At 46.7% G+C, this 22,468-nt stretch overlaps 1 protein-coding gene across 5 annotated transcripts in view; it reads right to left on the bottom strand.

Annotated features, from left to right (window-relative positions):
- Nucleotides 1-22,468, bottom strand: part of KIF13A (kinesin family member 13A) — a 227,114-nt gene that overhangs the window by 6,338 nt on the left and 198,308 nt on the right. For 2 of the 5 annotated variants that reach the window (XM_045295731.1, XM_045295734.1), the window contains 12 exons: nt 22,192-22,291; nt 21,881-22,007; nt 20,157-20,212; nt 17,734-17,858; nt 17,053-17,229; nt 16,315-16,407; nt 15,983-16,135; nt 15,070-15,147; nt 10,869-10,916; nt 9,239-9,344; nt 5,924-6,075; nt 5,306-5,410 (listed from right to left, as the gene is read on the bottom strand). In XM_045295731.1, the coding sequence (XP_045151666.1) occupies nt 5,306-5,410; nt 5,924-6,075; nt 9,239-9,344; nt 10,869-10,916; nt 15,070-15,147; nt 15,983-16,135; nt 16,315-16,407; nt 17,053-17,229; nt 17,734-17,858; nt 20,157-20,212; nt 21,881-22,007; nt 22,192-22,291 (1,320 nt within the window). Of the gene's footprint in view, nt 1-4,867; nt 4,910-5,305; nt 5,411-5,923; nt 6,076-9,238; nt 9,345-10,868; nt 10,917-15,069; nt 15,148-15,982; nt 16,136-16,314; nt 16,408-17,052; nt 17,230-17,733; nt 17,859-20,156; nt 20,213-21,880; nt 22,008-22,191; nt 22,292-22,468 lie in introns of all 5 variants that reach the window. The other 3 variants (XM_045295735.1, XM_045295733.1, XM_045295736.1) reach the window with 3 other exon arrangements.

Here is a 22,468-nt window from a genome sequence, read left to right as displayed (position 1 = left end):
ATCGCCATTGTGTGTGTGTGAGTGTGTGTGCGCGCGCCTACTCAGGTGCTAACTTCTTTCAAAAATAGTTTAGTTCTCTCTTCAATGCTTCTCAGTTTCAAAAATAACCTGAATATAAGTTATGCGGAAGCATCTGTAGTCTTAATTACTTTGGTCCTTAACTCACGTTAAGGATCAAATGTCAATACGTTTCCTGAAATGAGCAAAACCCAAATGTTTGGCAGCGCTAAGCTGGTCTTGCTATCTGGTCTCCAGCTGCCTTTTACATTAAGTGGCACAACTGAGGAGGGGACTGACCTGGGCGACATGGTAGTTAAGCTCTCCGCTGCCTCCTGGAAGGTTGGCAGTGCTAGCCCAGCAGCCGTGTGGTGGAAGAAAAGGTGTGCCCGTGGGCTTCTGGGAAGATTAAAGCCTTGGTAACGCTGGGGGCAGCCCTCCTTTGTCCTATTGGCTCCCTGAGATGGTGTCAACCTGATGGCCACAGACGTGTTACCAAGGTGGTGGAGCGCTCTCCCCCAGGAGGAGGGAACGCCCGTAATGGGTAAAGACTGCAAACAGTCTCAGAATCCGTATCCTTTACCGATATTTCCTCGAAACTGAATTTCAACTGTTTGTCATTTTTACATTTCCCTTTGACTTAAGCTGGCAAAGAAATAAAATTCTCCAAGTCCAAGAATACCTCATACAATTACGTAAAAAAATTGTTGCCTAAGTAACCACTACACCCCCAGGGCTTTGGCTAAAGGAGCAGGCATAACTTATTCCAGAAATATGAACAATAAGATGAAACATTTTCTAACATTTAAAAGGAGTCTAAAAGTGTATCAATTTATTACCTTCAAGAAGAGAAGAGAAGACAGTTGGTTTACATCGCAGGTTGAGGGAGTTTGATTACATATATGAATACTTCTTTTTTTAAATGGTTCTATTGACATATAATTTACATATCATTCAATAGTTCAATCTCATGAAGAAGAGTTGTACAGTCATCACTACAATCCGTTTCAGTGAATAATATTTCTGGTACAAAAGTCTACCTACCTAACCAAACCCCCTCAACATGCAATGTCAGCCAATGATAAGTAAAATGTTTGGGATCAAAGTCTAACCACTGCATCCTGATGAGGACTGCCTCAAACACTTCCCTATCATTCCTGAGAGACTTGAAATAAAGAGTAAAGACGCTACCGAAAAGCGGAGTCAAGCTCTAACACTTAGCTATAGCTAGTCTTTGTGATTTGATTTTCTACAGTTTAACTTGTGCAGCTAATATTTATCCACAGACAAAACTCCTGAGAGAACAAAGGGATTAAAAGTTACATTAAAAGCCGCCACTCCTTGCACCAACAGGCAGGTCTGGGCTCTTTCTCAGAGAGCTGCTTTGTATCCAAGACCAAGTGGCCTGGGACACCCAGTAGTTCTGTCCATGGTCCTTAGAGGCGGGCAGCCCACTGTTCGGCTCAGCACCAGGACCTACTGGACACTGCATGCTCTTTGGAAACAGCCGATGTGTCGGGAGTTAACCCAGCTCTGCTGAGAGATGTTATACTCTCATGGCCTGTGCAAGTCACTCAACGCTTCTAGCCCTTTTGTTTCTGCATATGTAAAATGAAAGGACTGAATCATACGCTGCTTAGAAAGACTGAGGAAGGAGTAGAGGGAACCCTGCGAGCAACCACTAGTGTTTTCTTTGCCACTCTTTCTGTTTGATGACTTCAAAGGCAAGACTCCAGCGCCGATTGTGGCTGCATTCACTTCCTGTGTAACACGTGGTGGACATGTGGTCATCTTCCCAAATTGGTCAGACAACAAAAGCACAAATGATGACTTTCACCCTGGGGGTGGGGTGGGGTGGTCATACCCTGCGTGGCTGACTGCAAGGCCACCAGCTCAAAACCACGGCTCTTCCACGGGAGAGCGTGGAGGCTTCTGACTCCTGTGAAGAGTCACAGTCCTAGATGGCCCCCCTGGATGGGACGGGACAACAGAATGGCATGTGGATGGACATACTGGAGTTTATAAGATAGGGCTAAATAAATAAACTATTATAGGGGGATGGGGGAGAACAAGGGTTCCTGGAGGTTTGGTGGGGGAGGGAGGGGATAAAGGGGAACTGCTATCAAGGAGCTCATGAAGAAAGGAAATATTTTGAAACCAGCTGTGGGAGCAATTGCACAATACTGCTTGATGTGATTAAACTGTGCAATGTTATGATATATGTAAGAGCTCCCCAAAAAATGATTTAAAAAAAAGTTACAGTGAGGACCTGATGCTGAGGACTTAAGTGGAGTGCAAATGTTTGGAGAATGATGAGGGCAATGAATGTACAAATGTGCTTTACACAATTGATGTATGTATGGATTGTGATAAGAGTTGTATGAGCCCCTAATAAAACGATTTAAAAAAAAGTTACAGTCTTGGAGACCCACAGGGGCAGTGCTACCCCGTCCTTGAGGGGCCCTCAAAGTCAGAATTGACTCGATGGCAGTGAGAGTGAGATCTTTATTGCAAGGGAGTTTTAGTGGCACACTGGATTAAGCACCAGGTGGCTAATCATTGGGTGTGAACCCAGCCCCTGCTCTGTGGGAGAAAGACAGAGCAGTTCACCCCAGCAGAGATGGATGGATGTGGAGATCCCAGGGAGCAGCTCTACTTCGTCTTACGAGATCAGCACAAGCAGAAACCTACCTACCCAGTGGGCCGTGGAGATGCAGAATTACAGAGCTACTACAGAAAACAACGGGAATAAGTCATGGCCTTCTCAGAAGTGATTTCAAACTCCTGCATTCACTCTAGAGGTGCTCTGGTGGTGTAGTAGTTACACGGTGGGCTGCGAATCACATAGTCAGCAGTCTGAACCAGCCAGCCGCTCTGCAGGGAAAGATGAGGCTTTCTACCCCCATAACAAGGTATAGTCTCAGAAACCCATAGGGCTAGCTCTACACTGTCCCATAGGTCTCTAGGAGTGCTCCCGACTCAATGGCAGTGAGTTTGAACCATTAATTCACTCTGCTTTTTCAAGAGTGAAAAGGAAAGGAAATTAAAAACAAAGGTGGGGGGCAAAAATTTGTAAAAAGGAAACTAACATTTCCCAAAGAGCTCATGGAACCTCCGGGCGAGCAAACAATGCCCTGAAAATTCTACCAACATGGCCTGGAAAAGCTGCCATAGGACGTAAAATCCCAAAGTCAGTTCAGTAGCCTCAGAGAGGAGGCAAGCTCAGGGAGGCAATTTCCTAAGGGAGTAGAGGCAGAGGTCACACCAGTAAGACCCCAGCAAGGACCACGGAGGCATCAGCCTGCATGTGGAGCACTTCTGGGCTATGCTTGGTCACACGGTCTAACTGCTGCTTGAGATCTCCTGGGTCAAGGGAATCCAGCTCAATCTTGCCCTCTTCTCTTCTGTGAAAGTTAACAGTACGACAAGGAAAGCAAAGACCCAATTCTCAGGGAGGGTCTGTGAGCTGTGACACTATCTGGTGACCAGCATTGGAAGGGTCACCCAGCAGTGTCTTGGGCCAAAGTTAAGGTGACCAGACGTCCTGATTTTTAAAAAGAATGCATGACAAGCTAGAGAACCATCTATTTGGTCCATATAGACCACATTTTTAATCAAGAACCACCCTCCTACCCCCCACCCCGCGTCAATGGTGTCCCACTTTAAATCTGGCCACCTTAGCCAAAGTGCATTTTTAACATAGATTTAAACGAATGGGCCTGTGTTCCATGGTCATCAGTGTCATGTGAGCAGACAGCCCAGAGCCAGGGACTGCAGAGGGAAGACACACCAGTCCCCTGGTCTTCTAAGACCAGGCTGCAGCCCACCCTAATGACGGAGCAGCTCATTCAGGTGCAGACAGACGGCAAGGGCAGGACCAGAGGTCCCGATGTTTGGTGTTTTTAAAAGTCCCGATTTTTGGAAAGAATGCACGACAAGCTAGGGAACGGTCTATTTGGTCCATATAGATCAAATTTTTAATCAAGAACACCCCTCCCCGGCCCCCGAGTCAATGGTGTCCCACTTTAAATCTGGTCACCTTAGGCAAGGCAGCTGTTGATAATCTCACTCTTTTTCACCAGAAACTAGGACTGAGGGGAGGCGGGGAGGGGGCGTGGCTCTGGGACACAAATGTAGAGGGACAGGGGGAGGAGGGAGTGGTGGCTCTCCTCAGGGGGCATTAGGAATCAGGAGGTCATTTCCAAAGCTCCCCTAGCGCTCCATGCATGCAGGTGAGTGGCCAGCTGCACACCGGATTCAGTCCCGTTAGTTTCACACAGGGTGCATTCGCCGTGTCTTGGAACCAGTCAAGGATCCGGCCCTCCTGGGCCTTTGGTGCGAGCCGGCACAGTGGGGATAAGAAAATGAGTCCCCAACCTCTGGCCAACCCAGCGGACCCTATGCAGATGTAAACACCCAGCAGCCTGGCTGGCTTCAAGCTGGCTTCCCTTCGCCAAAGCCCAGCACACCATATGGACTTATAAAGTGAGACAGCCTTAAGACTATGTAGATTTTTTTAAAAGCCTCCCCCACCCCGAAAAAAAAAATCGAGGCCTAATTTATCATCTAAAGAAAGAGGACACTCAGTGTCTTAACAGCCACTCCTCACACCTGTGGTTTGAAACCCAAGAGCTGGGGAGTGAGGGTTTTGCATCCTGTGCGTGGCGATGGATACACGGCCATCCTGAGAGCAAAGCCACCGCCAAGGAGGCTGGAATGGATTTTGCCAGGTCGTTAGAGAGGTGGTGGTGCCGATGGGTGATGATGGAGGGTAGCGTGGCCATGGACGACAGAACAAACTGGGCAGTAGCATTGAGCAATGCAAAGAAAGCTTTCAAACACGCCCGCAGCTCAATGCAGGATTACTTACTCCAAGTAAATTCAACTCCTGTAGGTAGATTAACTTCAGAATCTGGGCAGTATGCATAGGCATATCAGAAATATTTCAACGTTAGTTAAAGTGAGAACTTTGCTATCATTTCAATAAAAGGCAGAAACATGATCAAGTGCCTGCCCTTCCCCACCCACTTTGAAAGGAGAGAACTAGAATCAACACTCAGAAGAATCACAGGCCATGGGAACATAACTGTACATGTTGTTAATTTAATCAACCACCTCTAGTTCATTAGCTCATGCAGATTAAACTTTTCCTATATATTTAAAAAGGCAAATATATATATACATATATGAAATAAAAAGCAAACATGCAATGCACATCTTAATTTCTTTTCAAATGCTTGAATGATTGCGTGTAAAAGGCCTGTAACCCACCACCAGGCAGTATGACAGAAATGGTTCCAGAACTTACAATCTTCCTCTGACATTTGCTATCGAGTTCTACTGGCACGCTGCTGCCATTGCTTCCTGAGGGCACAAGGCAGCCAGGGTTATGGGCCTGAGATGGAGGCATGCTCTGCAAGGGTCGAGACACACAGACGCATCACATACAAGAGGCGAGAAGACACAATGAAGGTACGTGCCGGTTAGAAAAGCAAGGCAACTCTTTTATTACAGGTGAGTCGATAGGCAACCGAGTTCGCCGGCCAGAGTTAAACCACGGACGATGTCTGACAAGACCGCATGCTCGTTGGTAGCACAGCTGAAATCAAATGGAACATCAAACAAACCAACCAACCCCGTGCCATCAAAAGCCTTTACTATCTTTCAAAGGTTCACGGCACAGTTCTCTCTCACTTGGAAGACAGAAACATCTTGGAAAAGCCATACCAAGAAAAAGAATGGGGTGGGGGTAGGAAGAAGCAGAAAGAAAGAAAAATCTACTACAGGCCTGCTAGGACTTGTGGAGTGGAAATCCACGGACACTCCCAGGCATCATCCAGAGGGTTAGTGAACGGAAACCGCTACTTCTCTGCAGGCAGCCTTGCCCCTTCCCGCTCTGCAGAACACAGACAGGTCAAGGGCTCACCTCCTGGCTGAGGAGAGGCCTTGCCTCCAGAGCTATCCTCTTCTTATGCTCCTCTCTCACAGGCATGAGGGGCTTGAAGAACTTTGGTGGCTGAGGAGAGAATGCCTTCAATGGGCTGACCAGTAAGGCGTGAGGATTCTCTGACGTGCAACCTAAGGAAGACGAGAAAAAAAAGAGGCTTGAGTGTCTAGGTACAGAGCACTGGAAGCAGCGGAAGGAAGTCAATAACCCTGTACAGGAGTGCTTAGACAAAGAAATAAGATGTTAATACCTGGCTACACATGCAAACAGACCCATACAATAAAGGTAATTCTGGACATACACGCCAAAGAAATAAAAAGAGGGACTCAAATAGGTATCTGGACCCCGGTGTTCACCACAGCATGCGATCGCACTGATGGGAATTCTGTAGAGAAGGCAAATGCACAGAGAGAGGAAGCAGGCTGGTGGTCTTCAGAGGCGGACCCGGGGCAGGAGGTGGTTACTGCTGAAGAGGTGCAGGGGTTCTCTTTGGAGTGAGAAGAAAGCTTTGGACAAAAGAACAGTGGTGATGGTGTCACGATATGGTGAACGGCCAAAGGAGCACGTTGCTGCGGTTGCTAGGTGCCCTGGAGTCGGTTTCAACTCACGGCGACCCTGTGTACCACAGAATGACCACCCTGTCAGGATGGCACACATCCGTCCCGCTCTTCTTGTGTCTAACGCCTCACTGTTGCAGCCATGGTGCCAATCCCTCTCCTTGAGGGTCTTCCACCTTTTTCCCTGCTTCTCCACTCTACCCAGCATGATGTCCTTCAGAGACAGGTCTCTCCTAATGACAGGCCCAACACCAGACGAAGCCTTGCCATCCTTGCCTCTAAGGAAGGCTGTACTCCTTCCAAGACTTTGTTTGAGTCATGCCCCATCAGCAAAGGAAGGTCCCATAGATTTGACTCCAATACGATCGACTCTACTTTGAGAAGGGGGCTCTCTGTCCTATTTTGACTGACTTCTGAGTTCATTTCCTGACACTCTGACAAGGTTCTGCTTCTATTCCAGAGTCTTTCCAGCTTTGATAGTGGCCAGAGGGTTTGCAGTGGCCAGTTCCTCTGAAATGGTCAGCCTATTTCTTCTTCACAGTCTGTTCTCAGTCTGGAAGCTCTGCTGACTAGCCACATTGGGCGACCCAGTTGGTCCTTGAAATACGCATGACATCGCGTCCAGTGTCACAGCAACACACAAGCCATGCCGGAGAACAACCCGACAGACAAGTGGTGGTAGTGGCAAGTCACGTGCTGTCTATCTTTTACCGGAATGTAACACAAAGCCACAAAAAGTTACTATAGGGCTGGTCGGCCTGAAAAATAAAACAGATACACTTGGAAATCAATTTGTCCACCCTCTTTTCAGGAGACAAGAATCCTGGTGGCTCAGTGGTTAAGCACTTCACTGCTGACCATAAGGATTTCAGCAGTTTGAACCCACTTGGCCTTCTGTGGGATGGGGCAGTCTACTACCATGGCAATTACGGCGTTGAAAACCGAATGCGGCAGCTCTTCTCTGGCTTAGAGGCCACGAGGCGTCCGAATTGGCTTGAGGGTAATGCATTTTGTTTTTGGTGAAGATATAACTTGAGTGCCACTTACCAGAGTGTTCCAACCCTTGTTGATTTTCCTTTTCTCTGATCCCCAGAGGCCTTACTGTCTGTACACACAGTGCAGTATTTATGGAATCATGCCTCATATTACTTTCCTTGGGTCTTATTTCCACACTCACATTTTAAAGGCTACAATGCCACTCTTCTGTATGTTTCATGGCATGTAGCATAACAGACCCTTGAACTCTCCTACAAATATTCTTACACGCCTCTCTTTACTTTGAGCCAATCTGCTCTGTGTGAAGAAGGAAGAACAATGCTCCTTTCTGGTTTTTACTCATCTCTGACTTCTTTGGGCCTCTGCCATGTTTTACATGGTCTTCCAATCCATTGGCACGATGGCCCTTAGCTGGTGAAGTATGAGGTGACACCGCTAATAGACACAGTCAAAGGATATGGTTCTTTCAGGGCAATAAGATGCTACCACCGATTGAGGACATTCCAATATCACTGTCGGGATTGCTTAAGGAATCAGTGATATGTTCTTTTAAAAATTTTTTTGAGCTACAGGAGACAATAATTTACAAGACGGAGACAGGTTTTTGTTTTTTCAAAAAAAGTGGGGCCTGCACTGGAGATCCCCTTGCAGAGGGGTCTCGGGGAGGAGATGAACCAGTCAGGGTGCGATGTAACAATGATGAGAAATACAACTTTCCTCTAGTTCCTAAAGGTTTCCTCCCCGCTCCCACTACCATGACTCGAATTCGATCTTGCAAGTCTGGCTAGACCAGAGGAGGTACACTGGTACAGATAGGAACTGAAAATACAGGGAATCCAGGACGGATGAGCCCTACAGGACCAGTGGTGTGAGTGGCGAAACAAGGAGGGTAAAGGGAGAATGGGTAGGAAAGAGGGAACCGATTACATGGAACTGTGTGTGACCTCCTCCCTGGGGGACAGACAACCAAAAAGTAGATGAAGGGAGACGTCGGACAGGGCAAGATATGACAAAATACCCATTTATAAACTATCAAGGGCTCATGGCGGGAGGGGGGAGCGGGGAGGGAGGGGAAAAATGAGGACCTAATGTCGGGGGTTTAAATGGAGAGAAAATGTTTTGAGAAACAATGTACAAATGCGCTTTACATAATTGATGTGTGTATGGATTGGGATAACAGTTGTATGAGCCCCTAATAAAATGTTAAAAAAAAAAAAAAGTGGGGCCTGAGGGATAAGCCATGGGAAGGTTTGATTAGTTGTTGAAGATGTTGAATGCTGCAATGATGACCTGATACATAGACCCCCCCCACCTAATTCACCACAGAGAGTTCAAAAGAGCCTTTAGCTTGGGCAAAACACATGACAGAGGACGACATTCCTTGATTTAAAAAACTAAGTCTAACCACAAGGTGGTAAGATTTGTTTGTGTCTCAAAACTGACTTCAAACTCATGAAAGGAACAGGAAAAATAACTTGAAAATATAAAGTGTCATATAAAAAAAAAATACATATATATATATACATATACACTATTGATACTTGGCTATACATTGGGGGGAAGCAAAAAGAAATCAAATCCAAGAACAGGATGCATTCTGTTCCAGAATATAGTTTTGGAACATTAAGCTAATTAGAATTTCAGCTTCATATCTTATATATCACCCACAAAAGACTTTTTCCCCCAGGTGTTTCCCAAGTAATTATAAAGCAATATCGTTGGAAAACCACCTCCACCCCACCTTCTTTACTTCTTCGAGGTGAATCTCGGGGTAAAGTCCCATAGCAGGCTACATCTTGGTAACTGGAGCTGTAGTCAGGCATGTCCAACTGGTTCTCTGGCCAACCCTGCAAGGTAAAAATAGCGGGGAACTATGATTAAGCCCCTCTAAAATGAGAAACAAAGAAACAGATTGAGTTTCCTCTGTTTTGTTTTTTAAAGGAAGCCAAGTGTCCTACTTTATTTTTATCACAGAATATTTCAAACAGACAAAAGCACTTCATTCTATGTAAACTACACCTATGTTACAGCTATTTTTCAAATGATGCGAGCCCTCCCACACTCATTTCCATATGCATGCTATTAATTACATGTGAAATATATAGTACTGAATACAAGAAACACTATCTTACCCAAGTGATGAATGAATGCTCGCAATTACCGTCATAATTTAAGACTGAATACAATAATTACAAATAGACTGACATCCTCTTTTAGAGCACAACATGGTCCCCTCCTCCCTTCTCTCTCAGAGCTCACACACCTTAATGAATTTGGTAGATAGCTATCATTACCTAGATCACTTCAGGACCAAATTGAAATATCTTTCAGAATGAAGCCAAAATCAAAACCCAGTGCCATCGAAGGGATTCCAACTCACAGTGACCCTGTGCAGTTCTATGGATGGTTCTGCTTTTGTAGCAGGCATACAAAAGCTCTGGTGGTGGTGTTGGGTAAGTGTTGGACTGCTAACAGCAAGGTTGGGTGTTCAAACCTATCAGCCACCCCACGGGAGAAAGATGAGGTGTTTGTTCCCGTAAAGATTTACAAAACCTTGGAAACCCTAGGAGTCAGAATAGTCTCACTGATCGTGAAGAGGAGCAAGTATAAGCTAGTGAGTCTTGGGCAAACCAGGTGGTGAGATATATTCCATATACCTGGGATTTAAGTTCTACACAAGCACACAGTACTGGTATGCTAAAGAGAAGAAGCTTCTTGTATATAGGACAAACGTTTATTTAATCTTATTTCAACTTCTCAGGGGTTAGCTATCTTTAAGGTCCAGATTTTAAATTTTGATGAAATATTCTGCCTTTGCTCCTTTTGAATAATCCATAGTCCTTTCTTAAGCGAGAATTAATCAGAGACAATGTGTTAAAGAAATATGTGCTGGCTGACATGGCATTAAAAACTGCTCTTAAAAATAAATAAATAAATAAATAAAAATAAAAACTGCTCTTAATTGTAAATCCCTAATTTTATCCTCGAAATAATTTTGACTTTGCTTTGGTGGCTGTAATACCTTATTATGTGTTTGAGTTAGACTTATAAAGGCAGATTTTCACTCAATTACTGGTGTATAGAATGGCAATATTGAAATTGCAGAGCAAGTTGACATCAGAGTGCCTTAACTTGAAGGACCCCAAAAGGTCAGGGGGTCCGAACCCACAAGCTATTCCACAAGTGAAAGAGGAGACCGTTCTGCAGCCTGAGAAGCCCAGTGGGGCAGTTATACTCTGCCCTGTACGGTCTGTGTGAGATGTACAGAAAATGGTTTGCCCAAGATTAAGAATTTTTAAAAAACAACAAGATAGCCTGATTTTCCAGACTTATATTACACTAGGGTCCTAAATGTGCTCACAGGGACACACCTTATCATCCTCGTCAAAGCCAGAGAGGTCTGCTCGGCTGGAAGAAACCTAAAAGAAATGAATGGGTTTTGTCAATGTGGTTTACTCATTTCATAGAAACCTTGTTTCAAAAGAAGCATCATGTCACACAGAGAGTTGAAGCCCATATGGCACATGCTTCTCCTTTCATCTTAACCCCAGCAGTGATGACAAACCTACATTTGGGGTTTACCCTCCTCATACATGTTTCATGTAATTACATGTGTATACATCCAGAAGCATTATTCTGCATATTTTTGTACTTTATGTAAGTGGTACCTGATATAGTTTAATAATCCATTTGTTCTCTTCCCCAATGGATAGACACCTGGACTACATCTATTTTTTTTCCCTTTATAAACTATGGAGCAATGAATGCAGTTACTGCCTTTAAGCACCCTCTAAGTAGCACTCTAAATGCATCTGGCAAATACTGTTATGTGTACTGTTGCCAGCAATTAACTCTAAGTACATTCTGTCTAGCAACAGGAATCACTATAGCGTCTAGCTATCTAAGAAGCGGATGCCTGGGTGGTATGTAAGGAGCATGCATCTTCAACACTGTTCTTCCTGAAGAACTGTAAGATTTCTTGTAGCTTTTCAATCCTACAAGAAACTCTTTGGGGGAATGCACAGATCAATTTGCAGAGAGCCGACAGTGTTTCCCTACTGCTGCTAAGGGCAGTCTCTTGTTTCACAAGTTTGGCCCTTCTTTTGGGCTCCAGCTGCATGCAGGTTTTCTACTTCCCGATTCAGTTTGCGCAGGAAATTGACATTCTGTTTATGCGTTCACATCGACTGGTGTGATGTTTTGTTCTTTCAATGTTTAAATCTCTCTTCTGTGTTTTGGTACCTTTTTTTGCCCAATAATATCTGTATCTGCTTGCATGTTTTCTTCTCTTCTCCAAATCAATCCTAATTAGAGATCGGTCCATTTCACTAGACTTAAACATGAAAACAAAAGCCCCCTGCTTTCTAGCATGGTGGAGCCTCTCGATTGTTTCATGCACCTCTGCTCTAAGCTTCAGTGTTTCCTTCGACTTCTGCTCTACTATTTATTAGTTCCTCTTTGTTCCAATTTATTCTGATCACTTCTACTTTAAAACACTTTTCCTCTATAAATATTTCTCTATGAACCTCTAAGGAACGCTTTTGAAAGCCCTTAATACAATACCATGAGCATCTCTTTAAAAATTAAGTGAAGGGATAGAGGGGGAGGGGAACACATCCTGGCCCACCAAGCCCTGAGGACCATGTTCCTGTTCAGAGCAGCCAATGTACAGAGAGGACCATAGGGCTGGCCCCACCATGAGACACGATGTCCCTCACTGAGCCATAGCACTACAGGGGACAAGACTGGAGACACAGTGCGGGAATTGGGTCCAATCTGACCCCGACACATGGGGCAAAGCACTGAGGGCATGCAACAGAGCAGCAAGGGGAGCAAAGTGATGAAAGCCCTGGGGAATACCTAACATGGACTTTGGAGACAGAGTGTGGCACCCCATCAGACTTGACTGGGAAGCACTCGTAAAGGTCAATAAACAGACCTTGAACTATTTGTAGGCTTTTCCACTTTTGTTAGTGGCTTTCGTTTAGTTGTTATTTTGTTTTTGGTTTTTTTTCAGTTGTTGTTTGGCTTTGCCTGTTTTTTGTGCTTATTAATGTCTGTGCATGTATATCTCAATAAGATTGGCGGGATAAACAATTTGGAGCCGAAAAGAACAGGTCTGATGGTTCTGTGGGGTAGGGGGTACAAGAGAAAGAAAAGGAGAGGTGGGGAAGGGGAATCAGAGACAAGGGAACAACAAGTGAACTAAAATCAACGGAGAAGAGCGTAGGATGCTCAGTGGGGCTTAATCAAGGGCAATGTAGCAGCAAGGAATTACGAAGCCCAAATGAAGGCTAAACACGATGGTGGGACAAGAGGAAAGTAAAAGGAAATAGAGGAAAGAACCAGGAGACAAAGGACACTTATAGAGCTCTAAATACAGCCTTGTACATAGGTAAATATATACGTATATATTTATTTACATATGTATATATAAATATGTAACGAGAGGGGAATAGAACTATGTGTTTATATCTATATGTTAAGAATTAAGGTTGCAGATGGACATTAGGCCTCAACTCAAGTACTCCCTCAGCACAAGAACACTTTGTTCTAATAATCTGGCATTCTGTAATGCTCACCTTCCTGAGACAATCACTGAAGACAAAATGGGTGCATAAGCAAATGTGGTGAAGAAAGCTGATGGTGTCCAGCTATCAAAAGAGAGCCGTCTGGGGTCTTAAAGGCTTGAAGATAAACAAGCAGCCGTCAGCTCAGAAGCAACAAAGCCCACATGGAAGAAGCACCCCAGCCTGTGTGATCATGATCAGGCATCTAAGACGCAGAGCAAAACCATACCCAATGTGAATGGGATGGTGGTGGGGGGAGGACGTGGAGTGGAGACCCAAAGCCCACCTGTAGACAACTGGACATCTCCTCACAGAAGGGTCACAAGGAAGAGATAAGCCAGTCAGGGTACAGTATGGGACTGACGAAACACACAACTTTCCTCTCGCTCTTTGGTGCTTCCTTCACCCCACCATCATGAGCTCAATTCTACATTACAAACCGGATTAGACCTGAACATGCTTACTGCTACAGATAAGGGCCCGCAACACAGGGAATCCAGGATAGATAAACCCCTCAGGGCCAACAATGAGAATAGAGATACCAGGAGGATTAGGGGAAGGTGGGAGGAGAAAAGGGGAATGGATCACAAGGATCAACATATAATCCCCTCCCAGGGGGATGAACAACAGAAAAGTGGGTGAAGGGCAACAGAGGATGATGTAAGATATGAAAATAATAATCTATAACTTAAAAAAAGAGTACCACACAATAAATCCCCTTTGTTTATCGAGCATGGAAAAAAAACCAAAACTATAACTTAGCAAGGGTTCATGAGAGAGGCTGGGTGGGGGGAAAATGAGGAGTTGATGCCAAGGGCTCCAGCAGAAAGAAAATGCTTTGAAAATGATGATGCAACAAATGCACAAATGTGCCTGACACACTGGATGGATGGATTGTGATAAGAGATGTAAGAGCCCCCAATAACAGTATTTAATAAATTAAAAAACGTGAAAAAAATTTTAGTGATCCCTAAACAGTATCAAAGATCCCTAGATGTCTCAAAGACAATGTTACAGGTACTTTAGTTGCTCATGAATTAAAAACAAACTTGCCACTGGTTAATATATTCCTTACCTTCTTTAATCTTATGCTTTCCCTCCTTCCTTAACATTAAATAGAAACAGCAACTAGGTTACCTGTCCTCTAAAGTTTCCTGCTGTCTGAATGTTTGCTAACTGAATCCCTAAGATAGCACCTAAAACCGCCCTCTTTCTCTCCTAGACATTAGACGGCACACCTAAAGATTTGGCCAGAACCAGGCTCCCTTTCATTGTCACTAAGTAACTCACAGTGGTCTTTACATCTGAAGGCCAAGTGTTCAGCTTTTCATGTTTCATCTTTGCCTTTCTCGCGTAAGAGGTACCAACTTGCTAACAGTAGCTCTCCGTCTTTTACTCCTTCAGTTGTCTAAGCTTGCAGCTTGCAAATGGAATAAGCGGGAATTTACGGCATTTATACTGACTCAAAAGGAGCACACAGGGGTGGTGACAGGCAACGGCACCTTCCTTAAGCCTAACCAACTACATTCAAAGGCGTACTGGCTGGCAGTGCATGACCGCCCCACATCTCAAGCTCTATTTGTGTTTGTGTCCCGAGAAACTTCCTTCCAGAAGACCCCTTTCCGAGTGTTCTTGCTGGTGCTGCGAGTTGATGCAACCATGGATGCAGAGAACTACTCCACATGGCTTTCTTGGCGGGGACCTTTCAAAAGTCGATGCTAAGGCTTTTCTGCCAAGCCACTAAGGTGGATTTGAACCGCCGACTTTTAAGTTAGGAGTTGAGCACAAACCTTTTGCGCCACCTAGAGGCCTTGGGGTACGCCCGTTAAAGGAAAAGCCACGTGACAGGAGACTGCACCCTCTGGTGTGCGACATACAGTGTACCAGGTCCATTCCCACCTTGTACATCCCAACCTCCCACCCCTTACACTCCCCATACCCTCTGCTCCAAATCCCAAGGTCACAATCCTGTGAGGGGATGAGCTCAGGAGGCGTAACTTACATTGTGGACGTTTGGTGTGCTGAGGCTCCTCCGCAGGTGCCGGGCTTTGGTGGAAAATGCTTCTTTGACAGTGACAGCCTGTCCGGGCACAATAATTGGAAAATAACATTATTTGTTCCCTCTGATGCCAAAAGTCATGCAGCTTTTGTGTAGAAAACAGAGAACAGTCATGTCAATATCAGTGACCAATGCACAACATGGCCAATCTCTCTCTTTCCCCTTGCGCACGCACATACACACACACCCCTATACAGTAATCATAACACAAAATCTAGGTTGTATCCACTTGTTCCTTTAAAGCAAGATGTTTCGGATCGTCTTTCGTGTTGATCCACCACACACACGCTCCCGCAACTTCTACTAAGATTGCTGCTACGAATGGCCCCTCCTGTTTGACAGTTCCCATGCCAAGTGGATGATCTTTCTATTGAATGTCCCTCTGTCCCCTCAAAAGCTAACCTGAGTTCAAAAAGGAAGGAGGGAGTATTTTCTACGAAGAAGCACATGCATTTTAGCCAAACGGGGTCTACTTGCTGACTCTGGACCACTTGCTCACCAGAGGGGCAACCTTGGGCAAACGGGAGAGTGTCTTCTCTCAGCCTCCGTGCTCTCATTTGAACATGAGGGATGTAAAGAGTATGCACCCTACTGGGTTATTCTGGGGATTAAATGACGTGCACAGATCTAAACTACCCAGGCACAGGGCTCGGGAAGCAAGCCATCTCCAGTGAGGTCTGGCTGCTATTATCACTCTGGCTACTGCTTTGTCACACTCTCTTCTCTCAAAAGGTAGCTACGTGGGTGTTTCTGCCCTGGGAGGGTTTGAGAGAAGATGCTGGGAAAGAAGCTTTGACCATGCAGTGCGGGAGCTCAGGGGATCTAGCGTCGTGGGACAGAGGGCTCAGGTACTCGCCTGGCGGAGCCGCTCTAGGCTCAGAATGTTCTCCACCTGCAGCACACCCCGCGTGTACTTCTCGATGTACGTCTCCCCGTCTGCCGTGCCCTCGTTCTCACTCCTTGCCGCCATGAGAGCTAGCGTCTCCCGGTCCTCAATCTCCTCGGTTGCCTGGAGGGACAGGACCTCGTGTGAGCAACGGAGGCTAACGTTTCCGGGACGAACACATTCTCCAGGCTTTACGTATCTCTATCTATCTATCTATCTATCTATCTATCTATCTATCTATCTATCTATCTATCTATCTATCTATTGCTACTCACATAGATTTACGGTAGTGTGTGTTTTACCTTTGGTACATTGGATACTACTTCATAGGTGACACCACAGGAATAAACTATGTTTTTCAGCGATATTCTCCTCTTCAAACTCTGGGTGAAGCTCTGGGGAGGAAAGAAAGCTGAATGAGAAACTATGAAAGCATGGCCAATTACTATGTATCACCCACACACACACCATCCAGCAAACAGGAAAACCCTGAGCCTAAAGCTTCTCGTCTCCAACCCTGAGGGCGGGGCAGCACAGTGCGCTATCTGCGTCGGGGATTGGCTGAGAGCGGCTGTCGTGTGTCCCAGGGTTAGGCAGTTGCTCCCATCTGATGCTGCCCTTGAGGTTCCTTCTGGGCTTTGTTCAGGAGATGGGAGGGCTTCAGTTCTGCTTCGAGCTGCGTGACGACGGGATGGGGAGAAGCAACGGGCTAGGGCATCCACAGAGGCACCAGGCTGCGTCACCTCTCTCTCACGGTCAGTCTCCAGGGAAGCATCAAAGGCTCTCTGGCCTATGGGGCTTTGGGGTCTGCTGTATGTCCAGGTAGAAAACCCTTTTGTGTGGGTGACACACCCTCTGCTGTCCTCATGCCTCGCTGTCATGAGCAAATGGGCAGTGGGCTACAGGCCGCAGCATGGCCAGCGCGGTGACATTTTGTTTAGGAATCACATCATCCCCACAGAGCACGACTCGGGGGTGGGGGGCAGGAGGAGAGGCATGGGGCTCGGACACCCAGAGGCGGCAGCAAGCCCCGTGCCTACCTGCTTATTGTAAATGTTAGCCGCGATCCGTTTGCGCAAGACCAGCTCCATGGCAGCCGGGTGGCTGAGCTGGACGGTGGCCTTCACTATCAGGTAAATCCTCTCATTCTGGGGCGTGACCCTGTTCAAGTGAACGGAGTCATGCACTGAGGAGTCCCACGAGGCGATGGCTGAAACCTAGCAGTGGAGGGGAGGGCAGAGGGACAGAGAGAGGGCATAACTCTAGTGTAGCTGCGCTTTGCATCACAAAACCACGGAAGAAAAGAAATTCAGCTCAATTTAGTCAAATTGACCGCCTTTCCTCACCTTTTGTGAATTACAACCCACACGTTCTATTCCTGGGAAGTCCCCATTTTCTCTATCCTCATAGCAGACCCCCCAAACCCAATGCTATCAAGGAGATTCCTCTGCATAAAGTCACTACCCCATCGAGTTGATTGCAGCTCACGGTGACCGTGTAAGGACAGGGTAGAACTGCCCTAGTGGAATTCCGAGGCTGTGACTCTTTACAGGGTAGAAAGCCTTGCTTTTCTCCCTCACAGCAGCTGGTGGTTTTGAACTGCTGACTTGGTGGTTAGCAATGCAAAACTCACTTAAGTTCAACGGGAAGGCAGGCCTGGCTGGCCGACTGACTTGTGCCTGAACCTGAAGCCAGGTGAGAGAGCCCGAGGGCTCCATTACCTCATCGTCACTGTGCTTGATGATGGGCAGGTAGAAAAACTGGCTGCCGTGCTCCTTGGGCAGGATGGAGTTCACCCCCGACGCGTGGGGACCGACGAGCTGCTCGTTGGCGCTGAGATCATCCGCTAACCACGTGCAGGGCACAGGGGGAAAAGTGCCAGAGAAGTTAGGCTTTGATAAATGTCCCGCATTTTAAAAACACACTCTGCACAGTGAGGTTCACAGAGAACACATCGCGCTTTCTTATCCTGCAGCTGAAACAACAATTCTAAGAATGACAGCCGCTTTACCCTTTCCAGATACGACTAAAGATAAGCTGGCAAGCGCCAGACAGCTTTTCTCTTGGAGCTGCCTCTGACTTGTGGCGACCCGCTGTGTGTCAGAGAGGGCTTCGGGTCGCTGCTGGGATATTACACACGCTGATCTCCAGGCTCTTCTTCCACGGTGCCACTGGGTGGATTCACACAGCTGAACAGTTCAGTTAGCAACTCAGTCCACACTATCTGCAATGGCCAGGGGCCTACAGATACGCTGCGGGAGACTGGCTACCTTTGTCAATGTACTATCCAATGGGATGAATGAATTTCACAGGTCGATCTTCGCCGTAGCCTAATGGAAAGTTGGCTGTGTCATGGAACGCACACTACACTGGGATTGTCGCAGTTAAATGATCCACTGAGAAGCACAGGGCTCAGCCGATCTTATTCCGATGCCCTGCCTGATGAAGGATGCATCCTTCACAAGTCTCTGTAAATGGTCACCTGTTTTTTGCTTGAATGCTCCAATAATGAGGGTCTTACCACCTGTGGGATATAAAAAGACTTTTCCCCAGCTTTGTCTCTCCCAAAGATATGCCCAACCTTAGAGCAGTGGTTCTCAACCTTCCTTATGCCGCGACTCTTGTGTTGTAGTGTAGTGACCCAACCATAAAAATTATTTTCGTTGCTACTTATAACTGTCATTTTGCTACTGTTATGAATCAGTGACCCCCGTGAAAGGGTCATTCGACCCCCCAAAGGGGGTGCTACCCACAGGTTGAGAATTGCTGCCTTAGAGGCTGTTTGCCAGCACATGGGGGGGAGGTCAGATGCTTAGAGATAATATCCCTGAAGGCATCAGCCATCCAGAGCAATCAGAATACTGTCTGGTCCTCACACCCTATTGCTGCGATAGTAACTGTTTCCCCGGTGAGCTCAGAACCGGTCAAACAAGCTCAGTGACGTCCAAAGTTAGGCTGCCTGAATCTAGGATCCGCCCATCTTGTCACAAGTGTACCCCAATCCCTCCCCTTCCTATTGCATGTATACCCCTAGATCACCCCTCTCCCATTACTGTATTACCTATAGAACAACCCCTTCCTGTGATGTATGTCTTTACCTGTAATCAGGGGGCTTGCACGCCCCCAAAGACATATAAGCCCTGGCTAGAAATAAATCACGCGCTCTCTGCCATTCCCACCTCCCACCTCCCACGTGGACCACCAAGCGGGGCTGAGGTGAGCATGCGACCATGAACTGTGTGACTCCTTCATTTTACTTTCTCTCTTATTCTCTACGACGTCACTGTCATCTTTACATATCATCGCTGTACAATTGTGCCTGTTGGGCCTGTGATGATTTGTTAGGGGCTAGTTACCCTGACAACCACTTTATGAGGACCCCACAGAGGCAAATAAACTCTAGGCTTAAAAAAAAAAAAAAATTCTTCATGAGAGGAGCCCAAAGCACCTCTCTGTAACTCTCTTCCCTCTATTCCTAGATCTGTCTGTCATGTAGAACAGTGGGTTTCAGGGTACCTTTTGAGAAACCCTGAAAAAGACCTGCCAGGAACCTGCAACACTCCAAACAGCTGTCTTGCAGTGCGATGTATTGGGGGGGGGGGGGAGCTCCTTTTCAGAGTTCATTTTGATAAAGGGTTTTCTTGCTAAAACGCATAGAAAACCACTGTGCTAGGTTGTTCCAGGTTGCTATGCTATATTAAATTGCTCTACCCAAAACAACTCCTAGGAAACAATTTGAGGGGCAGGGCTATGAGTTACAGTGTGCTACTGGCATGGACACTGTCAGGTGGGTCAAGCCCTGGGGTATAAATGCAGTTCCCATAGCCTTCCCAAGCCCACAGGTTCAGATCTCTGGGGTGGTTACTTTCCAGGTAGGCCCACGAATGTTGAGAGCAACTGTGTTACTGTTTTATATACAGTTCTCCCCTCTCCTCCAGGGCTCTCTTTTTAGTTAACAAGTGATGTCATTCTCCCAAGGATTCTCTGTGTTGTGCGTTTACATATTTGACTGGACTAAAACTGCCGCCTCAGTATGGGCACGGGAGTCGTCAGAAATGTGATTTATAGAGCAAAACGGTCTCAGTAGATGACAAGCCTTAATGAACACGAGAATAACACCCCAGGGCTTTGAGTATTTACTTACCGTTCAAATCGAGGAAGAGAACAGGGATGTGGGCTTCCATTCCAGGAGGTGGAATCCTACATTGAATCACAAGGTTTAATTACAACTGCACACAAGTGCTTCACATTCCATCAAAAAACATTTGAAAATAAAAATAAAAAAAATAAAAAAAACATTTGAGAACAGCCCGCAGGGGCAGCACAGCCGGAGGACAGCCCTGAGAAACCCAGCTCCCTGACCTCAGACAGTGGAACGTTTTGAGACTATCTCCAACAGGAGAGAGGCTTGAGGGACGAAGGGCCAGCAGCAGGACTGGGATGGCCCGTCCACAGGTGGTGGTCAGCGACTACCTTCCACAGCGCCTCCAGGGCCGGGCACAACCGGAGCATTTAGTGTGAAGAAGCAGGTCCCACATCACGGCCCGCAGAGTCAGATGTCCAAGTGTTACGAAACAGACCATGGAATAAACGACACTTCCACGTGCCATTACAAAAGAAGCCACTGTCCTCTACCTAGGTGGCTGTAAAGCACAGTGGTCCCTTTGTCAGAATGACACGTGCTCCACGGGGTTGTGATATTTTTTAAGGACATCACCAGGCCTTCTGGGTAGATCAGAACAGCAACCTTCTGGTTAGGGGCTGAGCTCCTGGCTGTGTGTACCACCCAGCTTGCTCACCTACTGCCATGGAGTCTCTGTCGACTCATAGTGACCCTACAGGGAAGGGTAGAACTGCCCCTGTAGCTTTCTAAGACTGTAAATTTTTATGGGAGTTGCAAACCCATCTTCCTCCCAAGGAGCGGCTGGTGGTTTCGATCTCCTGACCTTGCTTTTAGCAGCCCAATTTGTAACCACTATGCCACCAGAGCTCCTTGCACCACCCAGAGACTCCTCATTTATCATGAGAGACACAAATGTCACTCATTCATCTATACCTGCCCCAAATAGATGAAACCGCATATGTTCTAGGTATAAAAAGAACCTGATTTCTCCTAAGCACCTACGACTGTTAACAAGAGTGAGAAGCAGCAGCCGGTTCAGGGAAAGGGTGCTGTGCACAAGGTCCTCAGACACACGATCTCTAATCCTCACAACCATGCACTCACTCCCAGGGGAAGTTCCCCAATAGACTGGCAAATCCAGCCTCAGCAAGGTTAAATAACGTCACGGTTGCTTTCAGGAAACACAAGAGGGCTTCAAAATATTTGTGGGAAAATCCCGTTATCTTTTCCTTCCATTTTCCCCATGAAGTTTTGGAAGCTCCTTCATCCAGCTGAGAGTTGAAGCTGGAAACGAAAGCAGATTGATTTCCTTCTGGAGCCTACGACATAATGTTGCTCTCTTCAGGGGCATACGTAGGATGTATCTGTCGACCCACGGATTCCTAACGTCCATCTGCAATGCTTACGTGGCTTTCTCACTCTATGCTAGGCACCCAACTAGACAAGCATGAAGTCCAAGAAGGTGATACATTTTCTTCTACCCTCTTCAAGTAGACTCTGAACTCTCATTCTTTCAAGTCAAAAGGGAAGAATTCGGAAGACGAGGAAATAGTATCCAAGGCATCAGAATCCTGGCCAGAGAAGGGCTCTCCTCGTCCCCGTGCAGGGAGCCCGCAGAGGGCAGGGACAGGGCCTGCTGGCTGGCGCTACCTCAGACAGTCCTGGAAGTGACATGCCTGGTGGTGTCTGCCATCATCACCCGGCACCACGCTGCCAGGCGTGCCCTGAAGAGAGATGCGACTCACCAGTCGGCAGGCGCTCCTGGGATGCCACTGCCCGGCGCTGGGACGAGCACCGAGTTCCTCTCCTCAGTCAGCCCCACCCACTGCTCCACGAGCCGGGCTTCCCGCTCCACATCGTCCTCTGTTTTCTCTACACAGCAAGACAAGAGGCGGGTGTCAAGGAGGGAGCGACAGGGCCGTTTCTACCTTTCAAACGCATGGCTGGATCCTTACGCAGTGGTCCTTCCTGGCGACCCTCCTGTCTAGGGAACAGTGGCCTTTGCTCAGCGCACCGTCTCCCCGAGTGTGGTTCAGGGACACGGAGCGGGACGTACCCTGCTTGTTGCTGACTTTCTTAATCTGTTCATCTAAGTATTCCCGGCGTTTGAGGAGCGCTTCAGACCACCTCTCTCGTACACAGTTCAGATCTTCTTCCTGAGACCAGAGAGAGAGAGAACACATTGTGCTACGCGGTGGTTTCTTGTTTTTCCTTTTCAAGGTCAGTTAAGTCGATGAGGAAACTTCTCATTAACAAAGGCCATTGGGTATATAGCTGTGTGATTAATATGCAAGGAAGCAAAGAGGTCTCAGTAATGCTACATGCTGATCAAG

Source organism: Echinops telfairi, unplaced genomic scaffold (assembly GCF_000313985.2).
Source record: "Echinops telfairi isolate 266 unplaced genomic scaffold, ASM31398v2 ScPeMD7_5868;HRSCAF=6743_0, whole genome shotgun sequence".
Classification (NCBI taxonomy): Eukaryota; Metazoa; Chordata; class Mammalia; order Afrosoricida; family Tenrecidae; genus Echinops; species Echinops telfairi.
Note: the sequence above shows the minus strand (reverse complement) of the source record. Positions and strands in the feature narration are given on the sequence as shown.